Raw genomic sequence first — 23,555 nt, forward strand, 5'->3', positions numbered from 1 at the left:
AATTAATTAATTAAAAAAAGATGTAACAGATAGCCAATTAGAAGCATGAGCTAATAGGCCAAGCAATGTTGTAATAATACAGTTCCTGTGTGATTATTTTGGTCTAGGTGGCCAGGAAACGAACAAGCAGCCTCTGCCTATAGCACATGTCTTTAATCCTAGCACTAGAGAGGCAGAAGCAGGCAGATCTCTGAGTTTGAGGCCAACCTGCTCTACAGAAAAAGTTCCAGAACATCTAGAGCTAGACAGAGAAACCCTATCTTGAAAAACCAAAAACCAAACCAAATCAACCCAAAATTTAATGTTAACTTTTATTAATATATTTAAAAAAGAAGTGATAATATGATAGCATCTATGAACACTGAGACTGTTTCAATTATTCTCAAATAATTCCGAATTTCAGGAGAAACTTGTAGCTTGCTTAACAAGAAGGGTCTGTTCTACAGCAATTCCTCTACTGGGAATGAGCGAATCTCTTAAGCTAGGGAACAACTCCAGAAAGCTGTCTCAGAATACCAAACCAATGCATGTCCCTGTATGCTGTAAAGCACACACTTATTTTTGGCAAGCAGTTTTTGAAAAACTGGTTATTTGCATTTTACTACGGGGTTATTACATGTTATCATGGTCTTCTCAATAAATTATCTTCAGATTCAAAGACTGCTGAGTCTATTGTATCTGACATTACGTGACATAAATAAAATTAATAAACTAAGTCATATATGGTGCACTGGTGCAAGATATTTGATTGTGCTGTGAAACTCCAAGACAATGTTAATAAATGAACCTGGGATAAGAGGGTAGAGAGTCAGTGACTAGTTGACAAAAATGAGCCAGGGGACCCAGGATATGGATAGATGGACACAGGAAGGAGGAGGAAGGGACTTCAGAGTTTCACAGTCTTTTGGGTTTGGGATGGTGTGGGGAGGTTCATCCTCTTGCTGGGTTGGCTGGTTGCTTCTTGGCTTCTCTGACTTAGCAGGTTTTCATCCCAACATTCCAAGTCCTTATTTGTTTTTTGTTTTTTTTTTTTGGGTGGGGGGGCCGGTTTTTCAAGACAGAGTTTCTCTGTAGCAGCTTTGAGGCCTGTCCTGGAACTTTCTTTGTAGACCAGGTTGGCCTTGAACTCACAGTGATCTGCCACCACCACCTGTCTCAAGTCCTTATTTGTAAAAAGAACAACTTAGATAAAACAATAGCCACTCTGGTTGCCTGGGGGGACCTGAAATCCCAACAGGCCTTGTGGGCAGTGGGGTAAGACTGTGGGCTGTGGAGCATAGAGAGTAGTTAAAATATCAGTAGGCTGAGGTGTGGTCGCTAAGCAGAAATAAAGCAACAGGGCACTTAAAGTAATAATTCACACAATCTATTACATAATTATGTCACTACTAATTGACAGTTAAAATCAAAGTTCATTCTAATCCTAATGAATATGAGATTTAGGCAAATCCATCAGTTAAAAAGATAGGAAAATGTCATACTTCTTTTATAAAAGGTACATTCTGTTTCTTGTATTCTCAAGTCCAGGTCAAAACAAAATCACTTTTAAAAATTTATATAGCTCAGTGGTAGAGTGATTACTTAGCATATGCAAGGCTCAATTTATTCCCTACCATCATAAAAATAAGGAAAGTAAATGAATAAATAAACAAATAAAAAACCTTAAATTATTAGAAATGTTTTAATGGTTTTAGGGAACGGAACTGCTGGTAACTGCCATATATAAACAAGTTGCTGTGCAGGACAAAACCCAAGTAGTACTTACAGAGGCGTCATAATGCCCAGGCGGTGCGATGTAAGTCACACTTCCTCTGTTGCGTGGGGGTAACATGATTTTGTGTTTGATGAGTGAGTTCTCATTGACAATACCGTAAATATCCCCACCAGTGATATGACTACCAACCTAAGGAACAAATGCATTTACTTTTTAATACTTGAATAAAATAAGTAGACTTACCCTTACTTTTGCATTTGCCTAACATAAATAAAGCATTAGTCTATGCACAATAAGTGCATTAAAAATTGGACAGTACATCCATGGTTTATACTTATGTAGACTAAGAGTATAAAATAGTTTACTAAATACACATTTCAGTCTTTCACCAACTTTAGAAATTCCTGGTTACACAGACATACCCGTAGATTTTTGCTAGGTGTAAATTCCCATTTGATATCTCTGCTAAGAGCAGACACATTTACTCCTCTGGGAATGTAGATACTTTGGGTCTGATTGCTGATATCTGACAGGGGTCTCTGAATACCATCAAAAATGGCTCCCATGATGCCAGGACCAAGCTCTACTGAGAGAGGCTTCCCAGTGCGGAGTACAGGGTCTCCAACAGAGACACCAGCTAGAATCAGCAGTTGAGGAAAATGTAAAACAGAGTTGGAAGATACTATTAATTGAAGTAACTATTTAAAAGGGGCATGGCATTTAAGGATATCTATAAGTTCCCAAGGTTTCCCACAGACTTGATATTTCAGTAATATTTTACAGTGTCTAAGAACAAAAGATATACCTATGATCATATCCAAAGAGTTTAATAAGTGTGTATATCCTAACAACTGATATCAATGAAAGAATAATGAGTAAACTGGAAACAAAAAGAATTAATTTTGTTCCTAAATAACCACAATTCTAATGATGAGAAAGATGTATGTATTTTTTGGATACTGTAGGATTTTCAGTAAGACTGGAAACCTACTACATATTTGTGTCTACCACCTTGGATTTTAAGTTTGGTGACCACCAAAAGCTCAGCCTTGTAAACATTCATGATGTCAGTGACAAGAATATAATGCAACCAAATACTGTAAGTGGCTACTAGTCATGTCTGATGAAGTATCTGAACGTTCCTGTGTGAGCCTCGGAACGTCCTGGGCACTGCTGAGTCTACCTACTGCAGTTTTCAAGTGCCTCTGCAGTTTAGGAGTCACAGGTTGAAGAACAGAAGCAAAAGCATTTCCTTCCTGCTGCACTGTGAACATACCACTGCAGAACAGCAGTCTTCTATAAAGAATAGTGATACTTAGACAAAAAATAAAAATTTTGAGAGCTAAGGAGATGATTTAGAAAGCAAAGAGTCTAAAGTTGAGCACCGAAAGTGAATCGTCCTTGTTTTATAGCATTTGTTGACAGTACAACTAATAAAACTTTCACTGAGAATAATTTAGAAAAATCTCTCAAAAAATGGTTACACTGTAACATTTTTTTAAAAAAGACTATAAATCATCAAATGTATACTATTGATTACAGAATCATGATAATCCTATATGCTGGAATTATATGTAGCTATAAAAAAGGAGTAAGAACATCTATGAATTATAGTAGAAGGGTCTCTAAAACGTGTATTTTCATTATCAGTACCTGATATGAATTTTATTAAATCTATGAGTTCAAAGAATTGTAGGCCCTAACAAAGAATTTCTCAAAAAGTATTCCTTTTTCTAGATCACATCATTAACACTTTTCCATGATCTCAGTTTTTAAAGTGCTTGCAATCATGAGGATCTGTATCCAATCTCTAGCATCCATGTTAAAAAGTACATTCAATCTCAGCTCGGATAGGCAGACTCAGATTCTTGGGGCTGGAGAGCCAGCAAGTCTAACCTACTTGGCAAGCTCCATGCAAAATGAGCTCTTGTCTCAAAAAAATGTTGGGTGGCACATGAGGTTACCTTCTGGTCTTCAGCCCATGTGTCCTCACATGCATGCGTACTGCACACACACGAACACACAGAGACTTCAATTCCTTCGTAGATGATTCTGTTTTACATCAGCACCAACTACTCCTACAGGGAAGCTAGCTATTTCCAAGCATGCTTGTTAGAAGAGCAAGAAAACCAAATCTGCTTAAAACCCCAAGGACTTAATGCTGAACTTGAGAATTAAGTTAAAAGATATATGAATTTTCAAAGAGCAACTCTCTGTGAGGCTTACAGAATATTACAGAATATTTCTCTACATTTTTATTAAAAAATGTTTCTAGCATTGGTTTATCATGTGTGTGTGTGAGTGCAGGCATGGAAGAATAGGAAGTGCTGTACCCTCAGTTTTCTCCTTCCACCTTTGCACGAGTTCCAGGGTTCAGACATCTTGTTGGATTTGGCGTCAAGCATCTTTACATGCTCCACTATCTTATCAGCCCCTCCTCTATTTTCACAGAAAATTGGAAATAGGGATTATGCATAAGTCAATATAGTAGCGACCCAATAACAAGGACTTCTTAGTGCTAAAGCTGTAATATATTATTCATTAAAGACTGAGAACAGTGAAATGCTCTATATTTATTATTTTTAAAAAATCATGACTAGGTAATTTTAACTACATAAGCCAATATTATTATTCCATTTATGCTTTCCTCTACAATATAAAATCTTCTAAATAAATTTGCAACTGTACTTCCTGAAGTTTGTGACACCAAACATTAAGAGCAATGAAAATTCAGAATACAATTCCAGTTTCTTAAGCAAGAGCATAATCCCAGTAGCTCTTTCTTGAATATTTATGATATGTACATCACTCATGCATTGTCATTGGTTATTACTGCTTCTACTTTTGCCTTAAACCCTTAAACCCCGACACACAGAAAGCGGCAGGAAACCAAACAGAAAAAGGATACAAGTTTCTTCATACACCTGAATGGTAGCCATGTCGCCTTCCAATCGAATAATCTCTCCAACCAGCTCGCTGTGACCCACTCTCACCAGCTCATACATAGCTGCACCCGCCATGTCACAGGCTGTAACCACTGTAAAGAACAAGAGACTGATGACCCAAAGTTCTGTGAATAATTACAAATAATTTCAGTATCCAATAAATCTGGTAGCACGCCTTCTCATTTATTCATAAGGAAGAACTTCCACTATGGAGTAATCTTTACGGTTTCACATAAAGACATACTTTTAGTAAGTGATACAGAGAAGACAAAATAAACTTTTAGGCTAAGGTCATTGATCAATGCAACACAAAAGCAAACCAGCTTAAGCACTTGAAGTCTCATACGAAAGCGCTTACCGCAGTACATCATGAACAACCGTTACTTTATACATGCGACGAAGGCTTTAGGAACCATAAACAAACAAACAAGCAAACACCTTACACTGGAATTAAGAGCTTCAGAATGTCATACAGTAAATAGTCTATTGTGCTGTTATCCCATGACAGATAACAATAAAGCAAGACTTTTGTTTTTCATTACTTTAAATCAGTGATTCTACAGTTTCCTTAGATGTGAACTTTTAGAACCTTTAACAAACTGTTAATTTAAGGATTAAAGAATTTTATCCATAGCCAGATGGTACACATCTGCAATCTTAGCACTTGGGAAGCAGAGCCACGATCAGGATATGGATATGTATATATGTATGTATGTATATAGCAAGTTCAAGGCCAGCCCAGGTTATCTGAAATCTGCCCCACATGTGCATAATTAATTCCTTTTATTAAATAATAGGATGTTTATAACCAGCCTCCACCACTGTATAAACTTTCAGTTAAGAAAGGACCTCTATTTTCAACTCACAAGCAGGAGCCAGAATTAGAATTTGCTGCTATTTTGGACCATGCTGTCTAGCAAACAAAAATTATTTTTCTGAAAGGAAGAGAAGGGTGCCCCATTTGTAGAAATGCATAAGAGCGAGCCCATTCTTAATACTTTGCCTGCGATACAACTGATTACAGCTATGTGATAGGGATTGCTGCAGTGGAAAAGAATAAATGCTAATTAACTTGTTCTAGAAAACTGAAGATCTATTAGTTTCCTATTTACTTCTGTATATACAATATAAGAAGGATTAAAATGTCTGGAAATATCAGATAGTGAATTTAAAAATCCTATTTCATAAATCCCAAAGGATATCATTTTTCTGTTACAGTGGTTCTCAACTTGTGGGTCGCAACTCTTTTGGTCACATGTCAGACATCCTGCATATCAGATATTTATAGTGAAATTCATAACAGTAGCAAAATTACAATTATGAAGGGGCAATGGAATAATTTTATGGTTGGGTCACCACACGAGGAACTGTATTAAAGGGTAACAGTGTTAGGAAGGTTGAGAACCACTGTTCTATTAAGAAGTACTTAGGAATTAAAAAGGAATTAAAAACAACGAAATGTGTACTCTTTACGTGCCAATGAGCCTATGCTCATTAAATTCTTGGAGAGAAGAAAGTGGGGCACACGAATTAGGTCTTCATTTGTGAAACACCAAAAAGCTGTCATCACGTTCACTGTGGTAAGAAGACAATAACTATGGCGTGAGAGGAAAGATGAATTTTTATGTCACTAACAAAATTAGCAATGAGCAGTTGTACCCAGGGAACTGCAAGTCACATCTGTTAGTGGGATATTCAACATAAAAATGAATACTAAAGGGAGATGATTATTTTAGAATACAAAGTTTGACCAAATGGATATATACAAAATTCAAAAGTACTTTCTATTTTCAGTATCAGGCCATCAGACTTCTTTCTTTCTAGCAGTCAGTTGTGAGATATACCTGCAATAGTCATTCACATCGATGTATAAACACAAAGAAGACATGCTAACATTACCAAGAAACGCTCTGAAGGTCATTATAGAGACCAACTGAACATTTATTATACATCAAGGTACTGCGTATTAAACGTTACAAACCTTAAAGCTTTTTAAATTTCAAATTTAACAACAACAACAACAACAAATTGAAGCTATGTTTCCCTAACAAGCATGGTACCCCAAAGCTGGATCTCAATGACAGACTACCGATGCACGTGATTAGTGCCTGAGGAAACACCATGATGGCTACACCCCTTCACAGTCACTACAAGATTTAAAGTAGCAACCCATCTCTGTGGGTCAGTAAGAACTTGTTTCTCCCCTCTGCCCTTGGAAAGACCTGGGAAAGATGCTGCTCACAGGGAGGCATCCTTCCTCTTAGATGACTGTATTACTTACCAGGCCCTGAGACTCCATGTACATAACCAAATGTGCTTTCTTTATCTTCATCACGTATTTTAGGTAGCTTGGAGAAATCCATTGTACTAATTTACCTAAGACAAGAAAGGAAAGTAAATCAGAATTACAAACTCTAAAACAAAATAATTAGCATAGATGGTATATATTCTGTTCCAGAATGAAATGTAACATAAAATTCACAAAATTTAGTTAAAAGAACCCCACCACTATGTTATAATAACCAAGTTACATTTTTACATCTCATACTCCACAGAAAATACTAAAAATGTCTATTGATTTAGTTAGCCCTTTATGCCCATATCCCCTAACTTCCTCTCTAATTACTTGGAATCATCACATAAAACTCTGTGGAAGGCCTTTGTCTAAAGAGTTTTTCTGCTAGGTTACCTCCTTTAGGGCTCTATTCAAATGCCATCTTTTTCAATTGTATCTAAGCATCTATTTCAATTGTAACCTTCCCTTTATTTTTTCAATGCTTTATCCATTTTTAAAAATCCTATGAGTGTTTTGCCTTAATGTGTGTATGTGTACAAAATGCATACCTGATGCCTGCAGACAGGCCAGAAAAGGGTGCTGGATCTCCTGGAACTGGAGTTATGGCTGTTGTGAATCACTGTGCAGGGGCTAGGAACCGTCCAGGACTTCTGCAAGAGAAACACCTTTGTAACCACTTAGTCCCCATCTTTGTTTTATTTATTTATTTATTTATTTATTTATTTAATCATAACACTTGTTATGGAACAAAATGTTTTACATTCAAATCTATCTTTAAGAATGCCTGGGGGGTCAGGTGGTGGCAGCACATGCCTTTATTCCAGCACTTGGGAGGCAGAAGCAGGAGGATCTCTTTTAGTTCGAGGCCAGCCTGGTCTACAAGAGCTAGATCCAGGACAGCTAAAGCTGTTACACAGAAAAACAATCAAAAAAAACAAAACAAAACAAAACAAAACAAAACCCAGAAAAAGAAATGCCTGGGGAGAAGGGTGGCATTTTTCCTTTTTTTTTTTTTCTTTTTTCTTTTAGTAGAACACAGAACCACTAAAAACATTTAGTTTAGGACCTGGGAAAATGGCTTTGTTATTAAGAGCACTTGATTTTTCAGAGGACCCAGGTTCAGTTCCCAGCATCCATATCACAGCTCACAACAGTTGCTAACTCCAGGTCTGGGGGGAGAGGGGGTGACATCCTATTTTGGCTTCCACAGGCACCAGGCATGCACAGGATACATACACATGCAAGCAAACATTTATGCTCATAAAACAAAAATAAATATTTATAAAAAATTATAAATATAACTATTTATAAAAATAAATAAATAAATCTTCAAAAAAGAAAATGTAGTTTAATCTCTCTCTACCTTTAGATGTAGAATCTAAAAACTTCAAGGGAAACTGCCTGTGTCTAAACACAGGCTACAAACCTGGCCGGGTGGCCCACACTAGTATTCCTGGCACTTGGGAAGCAGAGTCAGGAGGTCTGTCACGAGGTTTGAAGATAGCCTGGTTTATCAAGAAAGCTCTGGACCCACCTGTGTTACAGAGAGAGATCCTGACTAAAAACAACAAAGAACACATAAAACAATACCAGAAAGGAAAATTGGTGATGGATTCTGGCATTAAAAGTTTATTTTGGGGCTGCTGATTTAACTTAATAATTATTAATGATTATATTACAGCGATAAAAAAAATACTTAGATGTGTGAATGCTAAATAATCCCCTCCAATCAACCACAAAATAAAGTGCTATATCATATACATTTAGTAAATGTTCAAAGACTACGATGTTTAGTGAAGGCATTTTGAAGGTCAGGTAGTATGTGTACAAACTAGACAAAGGTGAGTGGCAAAGGCATTCCAGATGGGACAAGAGAAGAATGGAAATAAAAGATTCAGGAACACCATAACAGACCAGTCTGGCTGGTGGAAAACCTTAACTTACGTCAGGGCAACAATAGGGATTAAGTATGCAGAGATACACGATACTAATTTATGGGTCTCTACCTGAATGTCAAGAAAACAAACGCACTCATGCTGTTGCTCTAACACAGTAAATCAGGGGAGAGGCTTGAATGGCATTGGACTTTGGTGTACTGTGGCAAAGCTAGAGAATAAAAGCTGCAGCTAAAACACGTGACTATGTTCAGGGTGCTTTTACTGGTCACCCCGCTGTACTATACAGAAAACTGACTCCAGTTTTCAAGGTCTAAACACTGTATTGGACTATATTCTACCATAGAGAATATGGGTAAAGTGCAGACCAATATGGATAAAGCACATATAACAACAAAGGTAGCCAGAAGAGCCGGGTGGTGGTGGCGCACGCCTTTAATCCCAGCACTCGGGAGGCAGAGGCAGGTGGATCTCTGTGAGTTCGAGGCCAGCCTGGACTACAAGAGCTAGTTCCAGGACAGGAACCAAAAGCTACGGAGAAACCCTGTCTCGAAAAAACAAAAAAAAAAAAAAAAAAAAAAAAAAGGGTAGCCAGAAAACAAGTTCTGAGAGCGCTGAGTCCAGAGAGAAAGAACACAGGCAGGAAAACCAAGGCCTGAGCTTTGTTGAGATGGCAACACCAAGGAGGGATTTTCAGTATTTTTGGAGATTCTAGATGATCACAGTTATACCACACACTTATTTATTTATTTATTTATTTATTTATTTTTGGTTTTTTGAGACAGGGTTTCTTTGTAGCTTTGGAACCTGTCCTGGAACTAGCTCTTGCAGACAAGGCTGGCCTCGAACTCACAGAGATCCGCCTGTCTCTGCCTCCTAAGTGCTGGGATTAAAGGTGTGCACCACCACTGCCTGGCCAATTTGTAATCTTTAGCTGTGTGGAGCCTACAGGTAAATCTTGGGTGTTATTTCTCAGGAGTGTCTGCCTTGCCTTTGAGAAAGAGTCTCGCTAGGACTTGGGCTTGCAGATTTGCTCAGGCTATCCAGCCAGTGAGGCCTAGGCATCCACCAGTCTCAGCCTCGAGGAAGCACAGCTGACTTAGTGGGTAGGTGCTGAGGACTGAACTCACATCCCGATCCATGAGCCACAAGCACTTTACAGATTGAGTTATCTTCCCAGTTCCGAGAACAACAAGGCTTCCTAGAAAATACCAGATGATGGGAGAAAAGACAAAGAAAAAAACCCTAAAGATAATATATATAGTTAGGTTGTCAAAATCTTCAAACCAAGAGGAGGATGGAAAGATAGCTTAGCTAAGAGTTTTTGCTGCTCTTACAAAGGATCAGATAACAACCATGATCAGGCAGTCACAACTGCCTGCAACTCCAGCTCAAGGGGATCTGATATCCTCTTTTGGCCTCTACAGTTAGCCTCATACAAACAAATATACACATAAAAATTCTTCAGGGGCTGGAGAGATGGCTCAGTGGTTAAGATAGTTTACTGCTCTTGCAGAGGAGCTAAGTTCAGTTCCTAGCACCCACACGGTAATTCACAACTGTCTCTATGTCCACTTCCAGGCGATCCCTTGCCAGGTGATCTCTGCGGGGTCTGGTATGGATGTGATGCACATGCACACATATTCAGATGCACACACATATATGCATTCAGACGGGCACACATATATGCACACCTTCAGAAAGTAGACATGTTAGTGAGGTCATCGGCCAGACTAAGTTCTTCCCCAGTGCGGGCATTCCCTGTACAGTGCTTGTGACACATGATCATCCGCCCAGTATAGGGGAGACAGCATGGGACCTTGAGTCAGCTGACTCGGGATCACATTTAGGTTCCTCTGATATGCTGCAGGAAAACTGAGACAAATCAAAATCTCTTATCTTTAACTGAAAAAACAAAACTTACACTACCAATTATCTAAGAATTGTGATTTAATTACAGATTTGGTCAAATGTTCCTTGTGAAATGAGAAATGCTCACAAACATTCCCTTAGTAATGCTACTTTAATAAAATCTCAATTTTCAAAAGCCCATTTACTTCCAGAAATGCCTTCTTTCACAGTGGGTATGTCTGTGCTCCCACCCAGGTGCCTTCTGTTGTTCCTTGCTCCAAGGCAGTCTTTTATGGTCCCTCACTCCTTGGGCTAGTCTTCCTGAAAGTATTTTATCGTATTTGTATTGACTGCTTTCCAACTGGAGCACTAGAAATAAAAACACTTTAAATACTGAGTAAGAACAAAAGAGTATTACTTCGGGTGATCTGGACACATCTTTGTTTTGCGGGGCAGAGACCAAGGCTTTGAGTCAAAAAGGCTGAGCTTAAATTTTTAAATTGTGGCATTGGGAAAATCAAATTCTTTGATTATCCTGTTTCATCAGTTGACTCCAACAGGACTGAGGTAAGATACCTCACTGGTCTGCCTGAGGGAAAAGGGATATGAAGAGGAACTAATTTAATGTTATTATTCTAAGCCAAGATTGCCTCGTTTCTAAAAGGTTTAATGTTTAATGTAGCAGCAGCAGCTGCTGCTGCTTTCCCTTTTTAAATAAGTTTTTTTTTTAATGCTACATGTTTGTATGTGTCCAGGTGCCAGTGAATGCGGGGATGGGGTGAGGTGGGGTGGATGAATGTTTGGTCTGCATGTATGTATGTGTACTACATACATGCCTGATGCCCAAAGAGGTCAGAAGAAGGCATCAGAGCCCCCTGCAACTAGGGTTACAGATGGTTGTGAGCCACTACGTGAGTGCTGAAACCAAATCCAGGTCTTCTGCAATAGCAACAAATGCTTTTATCCTAGGAAGCATCTTTCCAGGCTCTGAAATGTATTCTTACCTTTCTATTATTTAAGCAAACTAATTACCTGGCTAGTTTTTTAAAAATTATACTGTGCAATATCATAATTTTATTTACTGAACAAAATGTACTATTAGCATCGATGATAGGCCAGCTGCTGTACTACAGAAGAAAATCTGTCGTGATATCCAAATTTCCTTTTGTCATCCTTTAATCCTCTTCTGGCATGCTGAGAAAAAAGCCAGCCAGGCAGTTAAAATAAGGAGATGTGCGTGCTCTCAGAAGCAGCACAGGCTGATTTTAGAAGATTGCAGAGGGAAGACGTGTGAAGTGGAGCTTAAAGGAGGGAAAGGTGAAACTCAAAAGACATCAGACTACACTTTGGAGTCACTCTGGTGACAAAGAGGCGTCAGGCTACACAGGAGAGAAAAGGCATCAGAGTACACAGCAGTGTTCTCCAGTAGACAGCTCAAGTCTCCCGGGGTGCAGAAAGGCCTTCAAAGGTCTTCATGAGGCCAAGCAGTATCTCTTGTAATTTTTAAACTAGATAATTAAAGTCTCAGTCATATATGAAAGATGATTAATGGAAAGAAATCAAATGGATTTGTTCATTAGTCAGCTGTCTTGTGGGTTTATCAGTCAGCTGGATAAGTATAGTCACAATGGGAATTTGGGGACCTACCCTTTTAAACTTCTTTTTGTTGTTGTTGTTTTAAACATTCGAGGCATATTCTAGGCAATAGAAGCAATAACATTAAGATAATAAGATAGTGATCCCAGTGCTCCAGAGGCAGGGGCAGGTGGAAGTCTGTGAGTTCAAGGTTAGCCTGGTTTACACAGCCAGTTCCAGGGCAGCCACAGAGAAACCCTGTCTTGAAAAAACAAAACCAACAAAGGATAGCAAGAGACTCAAAAGCCCAAGTGACACACTACAAATTTGCCTCTAGACAACTTGTCACCAGATGTACATCTTTGCTTTAATTTGACATTTTTCCTTTTTTCTTTTGAGACAGTGTTTCTCTGTGTAGCCCTTGCTGTCCTGGAACTCACTGTGTAGACTAGGCAGGCCTGGAACTCATAAACATTCAGTTGAAAGAAAATACCCAGCCTGGTCCACAGAGTGAGTTCCAAGACAGCCAAGGCAACACAGAGAAATGCTGTCACAAAAATAAATAAATAAATAAATAAATAAATAAATAAATAAATAAATAAAATTTGAAAAAAAAAAGGAAAATAAATGCAGGATTTGAACCTGGGCAGCTGGCCTCTAACTCTATGCCTCTATGCTCTTTATGTATTTATACTCTTTTGCACCCTTAATTTACTATGTTGATTTCTAGTACTTGCATTGAAACAATTATATTTGATAAAGACAATATAATATCCTCTACCTCATCGTGACAGTTACATTGGAGTATCTCAAAAGCTCTCTCTTCTCAGATCTATAATTTTGTGAATTCTACATCAGCTCTGCTAAATCAACATTTTCTATTAGTAATACAAAGGAGTTTAAGGAAACTGAAAATTTTTTTATTAGGTAGACATATTATAGAGATTTGATAAGTGAACACAATTGAGCATGTAGTAGTTTGATAAACACTGTTTTACAACATAGCAACTATTTCTTGATATCTATAAAAACAGTCAAAATAAAAAGTGCCCACTAATTTTTTTTTTTTTAAACTACACAGGGTTTCTCTGTGTAATATTCCTGGCTATCCTGAAACCAGGCTGGCCTCGAACTCACTGAGATCCTCCTGTCTTGCCTCTCAAATGCTGGGATTAATGGCGTGTGTTATGTATGGCCTGTGTCCCACGCAGACTGGAGAGGTGGCTGGGCAGTTAGAGCAGTTTGCTCTTGTAGTGGAGTCTATTTCTGTGCCCTTAACGTGACTCACAACCCTGTAACTCCAGTTCGTGGGGTTCCAATGCCTCCAGTCTCCTGAACATGCACCTTGGGCACCCACATACATGTGCACAAGGCCACACACAGACACACACAGACACACACACACACACACAATTGAAAATAAAAAATGTTAAACAACCTTCTCAAGTATTTTCAGGGGGAAAATTAAGAGTGATATTATAACCTTATCCCAAGTCTTTACAGTAGAAGATGCAAATACACTATGATTTGATGCTGCATGAGACTCCATTTATACAGTTATTCCTACCAGGGATATGATAGGGATACAGCACTAGCTAAGCAGGTTAGAGTTCCTGGGCTAGAGCTCCAGACATCCCACCCAGAGTCAGGAAGAAAATGTGGCATAAACAGCTACATTCAAACAAAAACCAACTCAATGATTACATTAAAATTTATCCTGAGCTACTGAATTCTTACTTAAGGATAAAAAGCAACTATAATTTACAACTAAGATACCCTTAATTATAAATTATAGTCTCCACCATATTTGTGAAAAATGAAACAGAAAAGAATCTGTTGTAGAAAAGGAACAACCCAGAAGGCAGCAGAGGCAGTCATCTGACAGTGAGTCACCAGTCTCTCCCCACCAGCACTGCGGAACACCAGAAGCTGCCTTCCCACCTCCGCCTTACAGCACACGCCAAACTGCCACGGTTAGTGTGCTGTACCTAGGAATGTCTTTTTCCTAGAACCCATTTCTTCTACTACCATAGTTTGGGCTAGAGACAAGAAGGTGACATAACAGATAATACTAACGTTCCAAGGCAAATCACATACAAACCTGACTCACTTCACTAACACTGAAGTGTTATTTAATATAATATTTGAAAAAGAACATAGCAATTCATTAAAAACAATTTTTGGAAAGCACAGAGTTTTTTGGTTATTTTGTTTATAAAAAATCATTAGATTTCAACCAAATACTTAAGTTTCTTTGATAATTAATTTATGCATCCCAAGGTATACAGTGTGACAGGTCAATACAGGTATGCAGGATGTAACAATCACATCAGGATATGTATATAGGTGTCCACTGCTACATTTCTTATTTACTGATTTACTTTAAAGACAGGGTTTCATTGTGTGTACCGCCCATCTTGGTTTCGAATTTATAATTCCACTGTCTCTGCCTCCTGACTGATGTGACTATAGGCACGTGCCACCTAGTCTGACCTTACTTACATCTCTTTATTTTTATCAGCAATTTTCCTGCATAGAGAAAGGCACCCTAACTTGTTTAATATTTTTATGCTTGCTCAAAGTTAATTCCAATTAAAAACTTTACTTTGGTCATTTTTAATGCAAAATACTACTGCAAACTAGTCATGCTGTAAGTACTTCCCTATTCAGCTATTTCACCTGCTCAGCAGACTTATCTGAAATAGTATTGGCGGTGGTGGCGGCAGCAGTGCACGCCTTTAATCCCAGCACTTGGGAGGCAGAGGCAGGCGGATCTCAGTGAGATGGAGGCCAGCCTGGTCTACAGAATGGGTTCCAGGACAGCAAAGAAAAAAAACACGCCCCGCCAAAAGCAGAAAAAGACAAAGAAATGCTATATGACAGATTTATTTCACTATGTATACCTAGACTCCTTTTCCTGTCAATAAAACCTAAACCCAAATTTCCTTCAAATTTTGGGAATTCTATCATTTCAGTTGCTTGTTTGGGAATAGTCTGACCAATAAAAAGCAAGGAAAATCTTGTAGGTGTTTCTGAGAGCAATTTCTCTTCTCTTTTAGAAGAACACTGCCCAGGAGAAACCACACCCTCCTTTGGAAGCTTGATAATCTGCACAGGATGTATGAAATGTAGCAACAGTCTGGGACTTTGACACAGTTAATTTGGGCAGTCAGGGCCACCTTGCTACAAATGAAAACATAGAAGGACAAAGGTTCTGGGTCCTTGTCTTTATGGATCCACTCAATTGGTCAAAATAACAGTAAAACAGAATGATTCAGGAATAAATATTTTACATGTATACACATTTTGTCATATCATAAAAAAATGAATGGAAGGTAAACTCAAGGTCACTAGTGAAATAGCTCATGAAAATTACTAAAAGTACTAAGGGAATGTATAGACAAAGCTGGGAGTCAAAGAGTAGAGGAAACAAGAAAATTACAGGAGGCAAGCAGGTTTAATGGAGCAAGATAACACGATGACACACAAGTCATGCCTCCTTACACACCCTCCACACACACACACACACACACACACACACACACACACACACACACACACACACACTTCTGAAAATGAAGACATAAGCTGTGAACAGAATCAATTTTACCAGTTAAATGGGTTCAAGCTTAGTTGTTAGCCTTGCCCACAATTATTTTTAAAGTATTTCTAGAAATGGTTATAAATTCTTTTTATCTTTGCATATTGCAAATATAGCCACATGGACTTAAATTATGCACAGCTAAAAAGTATTATGTACTATTTTAGGACAATGGAGATTTAATGTGGCAAATCACTTGAAGACCTACCTTAGCAGGTTCTGAATTAATGGTCAAAAGAATAACCCATAATCATTACAAAGAAGCAATTTGAATTTATTACTAAGGAACATGGGAAGCAATTTAGTAATGTGCAGCTAAGCCCTTAAAGCGATTTCATTTCTGTTGCTATGCTAGAACACCCTGACAAAGGCACCTGAGGGAGGAAAGGGCTTATTAGGCTTACAATTCTGTCATCATCGAGGAGACATCAAGGCAAAAACTCGAGCAACTCGTCAAATTACATTCATAATAAAGGAGGAGGGTTACTCATGTGGCTGGCTTGTGTGTATTTACCTAGCTTTCTCTTGTCTTACACAATTCAGAACCTGTCTCAGGGAACTGTGGGCCAACAATTGTCTACTTTAATTAACAATAAAGACGATCTCCCATTGTCTTCCTACTGCCAACCTGATCTAGCTAAGTTCTCATTAGGAAGGACCATAGTCCCAGTGATTTTAGGTTGTGTCAAGTCGATAGTTAAAACTAACCAGCACAGTGTCTAATATGGATAAAAGAATCTCTACAACCTAAATTGAAAAACACAGCTATGGTAAAAAGTCCACAGACATTTTTCAATTCAGTGAGCAAGAAATAGCATTTCTAATGGTTTGCCCAAGTATATTTCAATTAGTAACACCTACAGTTTACTTATTAAGTTGGCCATGAGTCGAGAAAGACTTGGTCATTGGTTTTAAATGGTGTGGTTTGCTAAGGAATTAACGTGGTACTTGCAATAAGTCTCCAAAACTGCTATTGTGTAGCACTAAATTAACCATTACTGTAATTATAAATCTGTAAACAAATCAAGGTTGGAAGCACACTTCTGTAATTCTTGAATTAGGAAAATGAGGCAGGAGCTCAAGTTTAAGGCTAGCCTGGGCTATAGAGAGAGATCCTAGCTCAAGAAACTAAAAAGCAGCAGTGAGATGGCTCAGAGCATAAGGGCTTCTGCCTTCAAACTTGAGGACCTGAGTTCAATCCTCCCATGAGCTGCCCTCTAATGTCCACAAACTTGCTAGGACCCGCATGCACCCACCACCCATACACATGTGAGCGCTGGACTGTAACTACCAGGAAAACAGAGGCACCTGCTTTTGTCCTAAAGCAGTCGAGCTGCTCACTCGGGACACAAACACCTAGTATTATTTAGTTTCAGTCTTGGCTGGGACATGAGTAAAACAGGAACTCCTTCCTATTTACAGAATGGAGACCGATAGCCCTTAGAAACGCAGCTCGGCCCAATGCCCAATGTCCAAGATTGTTAAATCAGCACTTCCCTGGGGCCAAAGCTGAAGCCAAATATTATCACAGAATGACTTCTGAGATAAAGTATTATTAAGCATCTTAAAATATTAGGATAAGTATATTAGCTTACTAAAAATTTAAATGTTATATTTTTGTCAATAATTTAGTGGTTTAAACTATTAACCATAACACAAATAATTCTATAATAAATGCATAAAGTGTAAAGTCTATTATTTGGGCTAGTATTATTTAAAAACTTATAGTCAACTCAAAAAGGCTATACATAGAGGGACAAATGAAGAAATGACTTTTGACAGAGTATGAGTTCAGTAAAGAACTATTACCTCTTCAACAAGTGACAGTAGAATAAAAGGGTATGCACATACAAAAACAAAGCCACTACCAAAGCTCTTCAGTCCATACCTGCACTAGATAATAACCAACTGAAGCTGAGTACAGTGGTGCTGGCCTTTAACCCCAGCACTCGGAAGGCAGAGGCAGGTGGATGTCTGTGAGCTGGGAACCAGCCTGGTCTACAGAACAAGTTCCAGGACAACCAGGGTTACACAGAGAAAAACCAAAACAAACAAAAAACCAAAACTAAACATACAAAAAAAAACTGAAAATGGATAGTAGACCTAAATGTCAAACCTGTAACTACAAAATGCACCTTATGAGCCTGAATTAGTTAGATTTAATTTAACATAAACAAATAGCAAATCGACAAACTGGATTTTAGAAAAGTAAAAAATTTTACTTCTCAAAAAAATATTATTAGAATAAAAGAGAAATTGCCGTGAGGAAATATTTATAAAGCAAAACTGTAATACCTTAATACATTTTTAGAAAAGCAATGTTTTTTCTTTCATATATTTATTTTCTAATTTTTTTCTTTATGATTTTTCCATTAAAATATTTTTCTTCATTCAACATATCTTTTGCTTATGGTTTCCCTCCCCCAATCCCTCCAAACTTCTCCCCTCTTCCTCACCTACCCTTAATAATCCTGAATAAGGGGCGGTGGTGGCGCACGCCTGTAATCCCAGCACTCGGGAGGCAGAGGCAGGCGGATCTCTGTGAGTTCGAGGCCAGCCTGGTCTACCAAGGGAGTTCCAGGACAGGCTCCAAAGCTACAGAGAAACCCTGTCTCGAAAAACCAAAAAAAAAAAAAAAGAAAAAAAAAATAATCCTGAATAAGAAGGCAATGTAGGTTGGTGAGATAGCATAGCAGATATAAGAATCTGCCCCCAAGTCTGATGACCTAATTTAAGTCCTGAGACACACATGATGAAAAGGGAGAATTTACTCCCCAAAGTTGTTTTGACCCCCCCAACACAGACTGAGACATACACATGCATACAAATTTTTAAAAGTGTTATTTAAAAGGCATTCCAATTGAAAGAAGCAAAAGACTTAAACATTAATATACACACTGACACAAATGGCGAATAACTTAAATACTTTCAAAGATACCTTCTATCACTTGGAAAGTACAAATTAAAACCATGATGCTTATTAGAATGGCTAAAACATTAAGACTCACCAAGGTAGTATTAGTAAGGATTTGAAATAGGAACTTGCATTTAATGCTGGTAATAAGTCAGGCATGGTGGTACACACCTTTAATCACAGCACTGGGCAGCAGAGACAGGCAGATCACTGAGTTCGAGGCCAACCTGGTCTAAAGAGGGAGTTCCAGAACAACCAGGTCTACACAGAGAAACCCTTTCTTGAAAAACCAAAATAGTATGATGACTTAGGAAGAAACGGAGCCTCTTCTAAATGGGGCCTAAGGTTTCTGTCCTAAGACCCAGGCCTTGGTGTAGCTCCATGGCTCTAAAAGGCAGAGGCAGAGAGTGAGAACTACTACTCGTTGCTCTGTGCTATGCTAACTTAAAGTCTTGATTGCTAATTTTTACCCACAGCCTAATTATCTCTATTTCTGGCTGTTTCCTCAGCCCTTCATATTCCCAGTACAATGTCTTGGGAACGATGAGATCATGTTTAATACAAACACAAACACACATCAACGAACAATAGCATGTTCTGTAAATGTATATTCAATCCCTGGCTGAGTCCTGAGCAGATTCAGAGCTTTAAATTGCTGGTCTGGCTGACATGATGGTGCATGTCTTTAATTCTAGCACTCAGGAGGTAGAGGCAGGTGGATCTCTGAGTTCTAAGACAGCCAGGGTTACACCGAGAAACCCTGTCTTGGAAAAACGAACAAACATAAAACCACCCTCCCACCCCCCAAAAAAGAAGAGTTTCTGCTTTGGATCACATCAAAGAATTTGGTGCCAAACAGTCTCTTAGATTCTTAAAACATGCTACATCTCAAAAAATTTAAGGAGTTTGAAATGAATATGAATGATGCTAAATATTTATTATAGCATTTTCTTATGTAGGGATTGGGATGCCCATTTATATGGAGACTAGGGGCCAGTGAGATGGCTCAGGTCTTGCCAACCTAGTAGTAACCTGGGTTAGATTCTCAGATCCTACATAAATGTGGAAGGAAAGAATCAACTCCATAAAGTTGTCCTCTGACTTTCACAAACACACACACTTTGTAAAAAATATAAAGACTAAATAACTTGTGATAGAATTTGTATGCTCAATGGCATTAAAACAGTATCTGGAAAGATAGTCCCTGAGTTCAAATCCTGAATTCTACTACTTATCAGCTTTAGTTACATTATTGAATATTTAACCATCAGATGCATAATTTTCCTCATTTGGAAAATGGGGATAAAAATAGGCATCACCTTAGCAGGTTGCGGTGAGGCTCCCATGGGTAATTAAAGGATTAAGAAGAAGGCCTTGCCACTTGTGGTGGCACATGCTGGTAGGATCTGCTGAGGAGGCGGAGGCAGATGGATCCAAAAAGGGCCTGAACCAGAAACCATCTCTCAGCAATGTTTCATATGACAATGATGATTCATAGAGTAATTAAGTACTCAACTGGCATTTAAATGGAAGCTTTGTGAGAAGTCTCCAGGATAACACTGTTAAGTGAAAAGATCGATGCTCAGAATACTATTCAAAGACTACCATGTATGGACAAATATATGGGGATGGAGGGCTAGGAAAAGACAATAGAAATATCTTAATATGAAATTTTCACCATGCTTATACACATATTACCCATTAAATTTAAAAGTATAGAAGATTTTGTTATACCATTCATGATACAGAACACACACACACACACATTTAACAAAATAAAATTTTACTGTCTAACAAAAAATTATGTAATAAAAAAAAAAAGCAGCGGCATGAGGTATATTTTAAGTATGAGACAAATTCATCTCCCAACCATCTGCCATTTCCTATAATGGTATTAAACAATGTATCAACTTCAAATTCTTAGACAAGAATTGAAATCAAGCTGTGTGCAATGCATTGCATCTTTAAACCCAGCATTTGGAGAATGATGCAATAGGACTCCAGTTTGAGGGCACTTGGGTAACACATCTATACTGTCTCAAAATAAATAAACAAATAAAACCAAGTACTAATTAACTGCAAATAGTTTAAACTTTGCTTTCTAAAAGCTTAAATTTTTCTTTTTATTCATGTCTTTGTGTGGGAGTATGTGCATGTGTGTGGCAGGGCTGTAAAGGGCAGAAAAGGATCAGAGTCCCTGATCTGGAGTTATAGGCAGTCATAACCTACCCAATGTGGGTGCTGGGGACTGAATACAGGGATCTGCAGCACTGATGCATGCCTCCGACCAAATCCCCCACACTTTGCTTTATTTGAAGATTTCTTAAAGAAAAAGTACGTCTTGCAATCTGGTGGACAGTGGACTTCTCTTACAGTGACTGTGTCACAGGATTAAGTCAGGTGGCAGAAACTCCACTTGTGCAATATGCTCTACATCTCCAAGGCATAAAACATTCTGGAGCATTTAAACCAACACCAAAAGAGCATGGCAATTTGACCCTTATCTGCTAATATCTATCTCTTTTTTGGGTACATTTGCATGATAATTTCTTATTAGGTGCTCAATGGTTACCACAAATAAAATTAATAATTTATGGAGTTACAAGGATAATTCATTCACTTCCTTCTACAATATCTAAGACAAAAAAAATATTTGAAGTAACTTTCATGCCTAGCCACTACAGAAACTATTTTTCATCTTGCTATTTCTTCTTTAGCCTACCTGACCTTTAGCTTCTTTTTTAAAATATAAATAGTTCTGTTTTTACTACTCCCAGAAACACTGTGTTCATTGTAAAAAATGGAAACGACATAATGGAATGTTTATCTAGCCTTTCTGAGCAACCACAAGATCTTTGACTATCATCCTTTCCTATAATCCATTGTGCATATAGACGTGTGCAAACATGTATGCATATCTTATTGTGGATACTCTCTACAGCTTTGCCCTCTCCTCTTTTTCTACTTATTTCCTCCTTTCCAGTGCTGACAAGACACAAAAACACATAATGTCTCACACATGGTTTTATAAAAACAGAATCTTTTATGATATACATTTCCCTTCACTTTACTTTTATCATTTTAGGTACCTGTTGGAAATCCTCTCAGGATATATTTAGAAACTCTTCCAAGTTACCAGGAGAGACTCAACTCCTACTACTGAATGACATCACAACATTTTAGAATACGATTGTGCCATAATTTGCATAATACTTCTGCTACTATGCATTCTCCTACTCCCAGGATTTTGGCACTGTCCACATCCATGCAAACACGTTCTTGCTTGCTCACTGCTGATCTTGTTTCCAAGGAAAAGATTTCACTGGAGACAATGGGAGGACTTATGCATTTCTAATACTAATACTGTCTGCTTGTTAAACAAACCAAACCAACAAAGAACAATTCACTTATCTACTAGCATTTATGAGACAGTCTTTCCCCATACACCCCTCTTAACATGGTTTACAGTTTAATTTTTAAGAGTCAGAGACATACTGTTTCACTGCTAATGTAGCAATACCTAGTAAGGTTACAGTTGTCATCATGTTAGTTAAATGGTTAGCTTTTTCTTCTGTGAACTTCTGGTCACGTGCTCTCCATGAACGGTCCTACCAGGTAGTTTTGAAATTGTAAGAATATTGATATAGTTTCATATGTCAATTTTTTCCTTTCCTAACTTGGAGGTATTTCTCCTTGGTTTATGTTCTATATAGAAATAAAATTTGACTAATATCTAAAATACCTTATTTAGATCTAAATCTTTAGATCTAACAAATTTAATTAGTTATATTTACTATAAATATGCCTCCCCTCTGCACTTAAGTATCACTTTGACATGATGGAAATGTCTTTAGACATTAGGATTTACACACACACACACACACACACACACACACACACACACACACACACACGACAAAATCTCAGGTACTCCAAGTTGACCTTGACATCAGCTTGAGGATGACCTTGAATTGCTGATCTTGCTCCCACTTCCTGATTACAGGCAGGTGCCACCATATACCTGATTTACATGACGCTGGAGATCAAATCAGGGCTTTGTGCATGTTATGCAACCACTCAGCCCTTTACCTCTATTTCTTAAAAAAGAAAAATCTGTACTTACATATTTAAGCCTAAAAGTACACATACAAATAAACTACTTTGTTATAAGTAAGTCAAAGCATTTTCATTTAAGATATTCATGCAATTTTAGGATGAAAGAATTATTTGTGTTTAAATTTAAATGAGATTTAAAATTTTTTTTAGCTGGACCTAGTAGCACAGACCTGTAAAGTCACCTACTTGGGAGGATGAGGTAGGAATCTAACAAGTTCAAGATTTCCCTGTGTATGGAGCATATTCAAGGTCAGTTTGGACAACTTCGTGGAACTCTGTCTCAAGATAAAAAGTGAGCCCAGGTATCAGACTTGGTGGTATGCACCTTTAATTCCAGCAAATGAAGGTGGATCTCTGTGAGTTCAAGGCCAGTCTGGTCTGCGTGGTGAGTCCCAGGACAGCCAGGGCTGTTACACAAAGAAACCCTGTATCGAAACACCCCCTCCCCAAGAAAAGAAAAAGAAATTAAAGGGAAAGCATTCTTATTGATCATATATTATTTATCAATACAAAAATGCATGAACATACACTTACTATATAGCAATTACTCTATAGTGAATTGACATTAATGTAAATATTGAATTATCTCTTAGTAAACTACTTTCCTTAAAGTAAATGAGTATTTTTGTCATGATTAAAGAAAAATAT

The 23,555-nt window shown here is 37.9% G+C and overlaps 1 protein-coding gene across 4 annotated transcripts in view; it reads right to left on the reverse strand.

The window, feature by feature from the left end:
* The window catches only part of Atp6v1a (ATPase H+ transporting V1 subunit A), a 54,419-nt gene that overhangs the window by 26,224 nt on the left and 4,640 nt on the right, over positions 1-23,555 (reverse strand). For 2 of the 4 annotated variants that reach the window (XM_005345007.3, XM_005345009.3), the window contains exons 2-6: positions 7,504-7,605; positions 6,941-7,035; positions 4,623-4,751; positions 2,137-2,351; positions 1,766-1,903 (exon numbers count right to left, since the gene is read on the reverse strand). In XM_005345007.3, coding sequence (XP_005345064.1) covers positions 1,766-1,903; positions 2,137-2,351; positions 4,623-4,751; positions 6,941-7,022 — 564 coding nt within the window. In that variant the 5' untranslated portion in view covers positions 7,023-7,035; positions 7,504-7,605. Of the gene's footprint in view, positions 1-1,765; positions 1,904-2,136; positions 2,352-4,622; positions 4,752-6,940; positions 7,036-7,503; positions 7,606-23,232; positions 23,254-23,555 lie in introns of those variants that run through there. The other 2 variants (XM_026786045.1, XM_013352313.2) reach the window with 2 other exon arrangements.

This window comes from Microtus ochrogaster, chromosome 2 (genome assembly GCF_000317375.1).
Source record: "Microtus ochrogaster isolate Prairie Vole_2 chromosome 2, MicOch1.0, whole genome shotgun sequence".
Lineage (NCBI taxonomy): Eukaryota > Metazoa > Chordata > Mammalia > Rodentia > Cricetidae > Microtus > Microtus ochrogaster.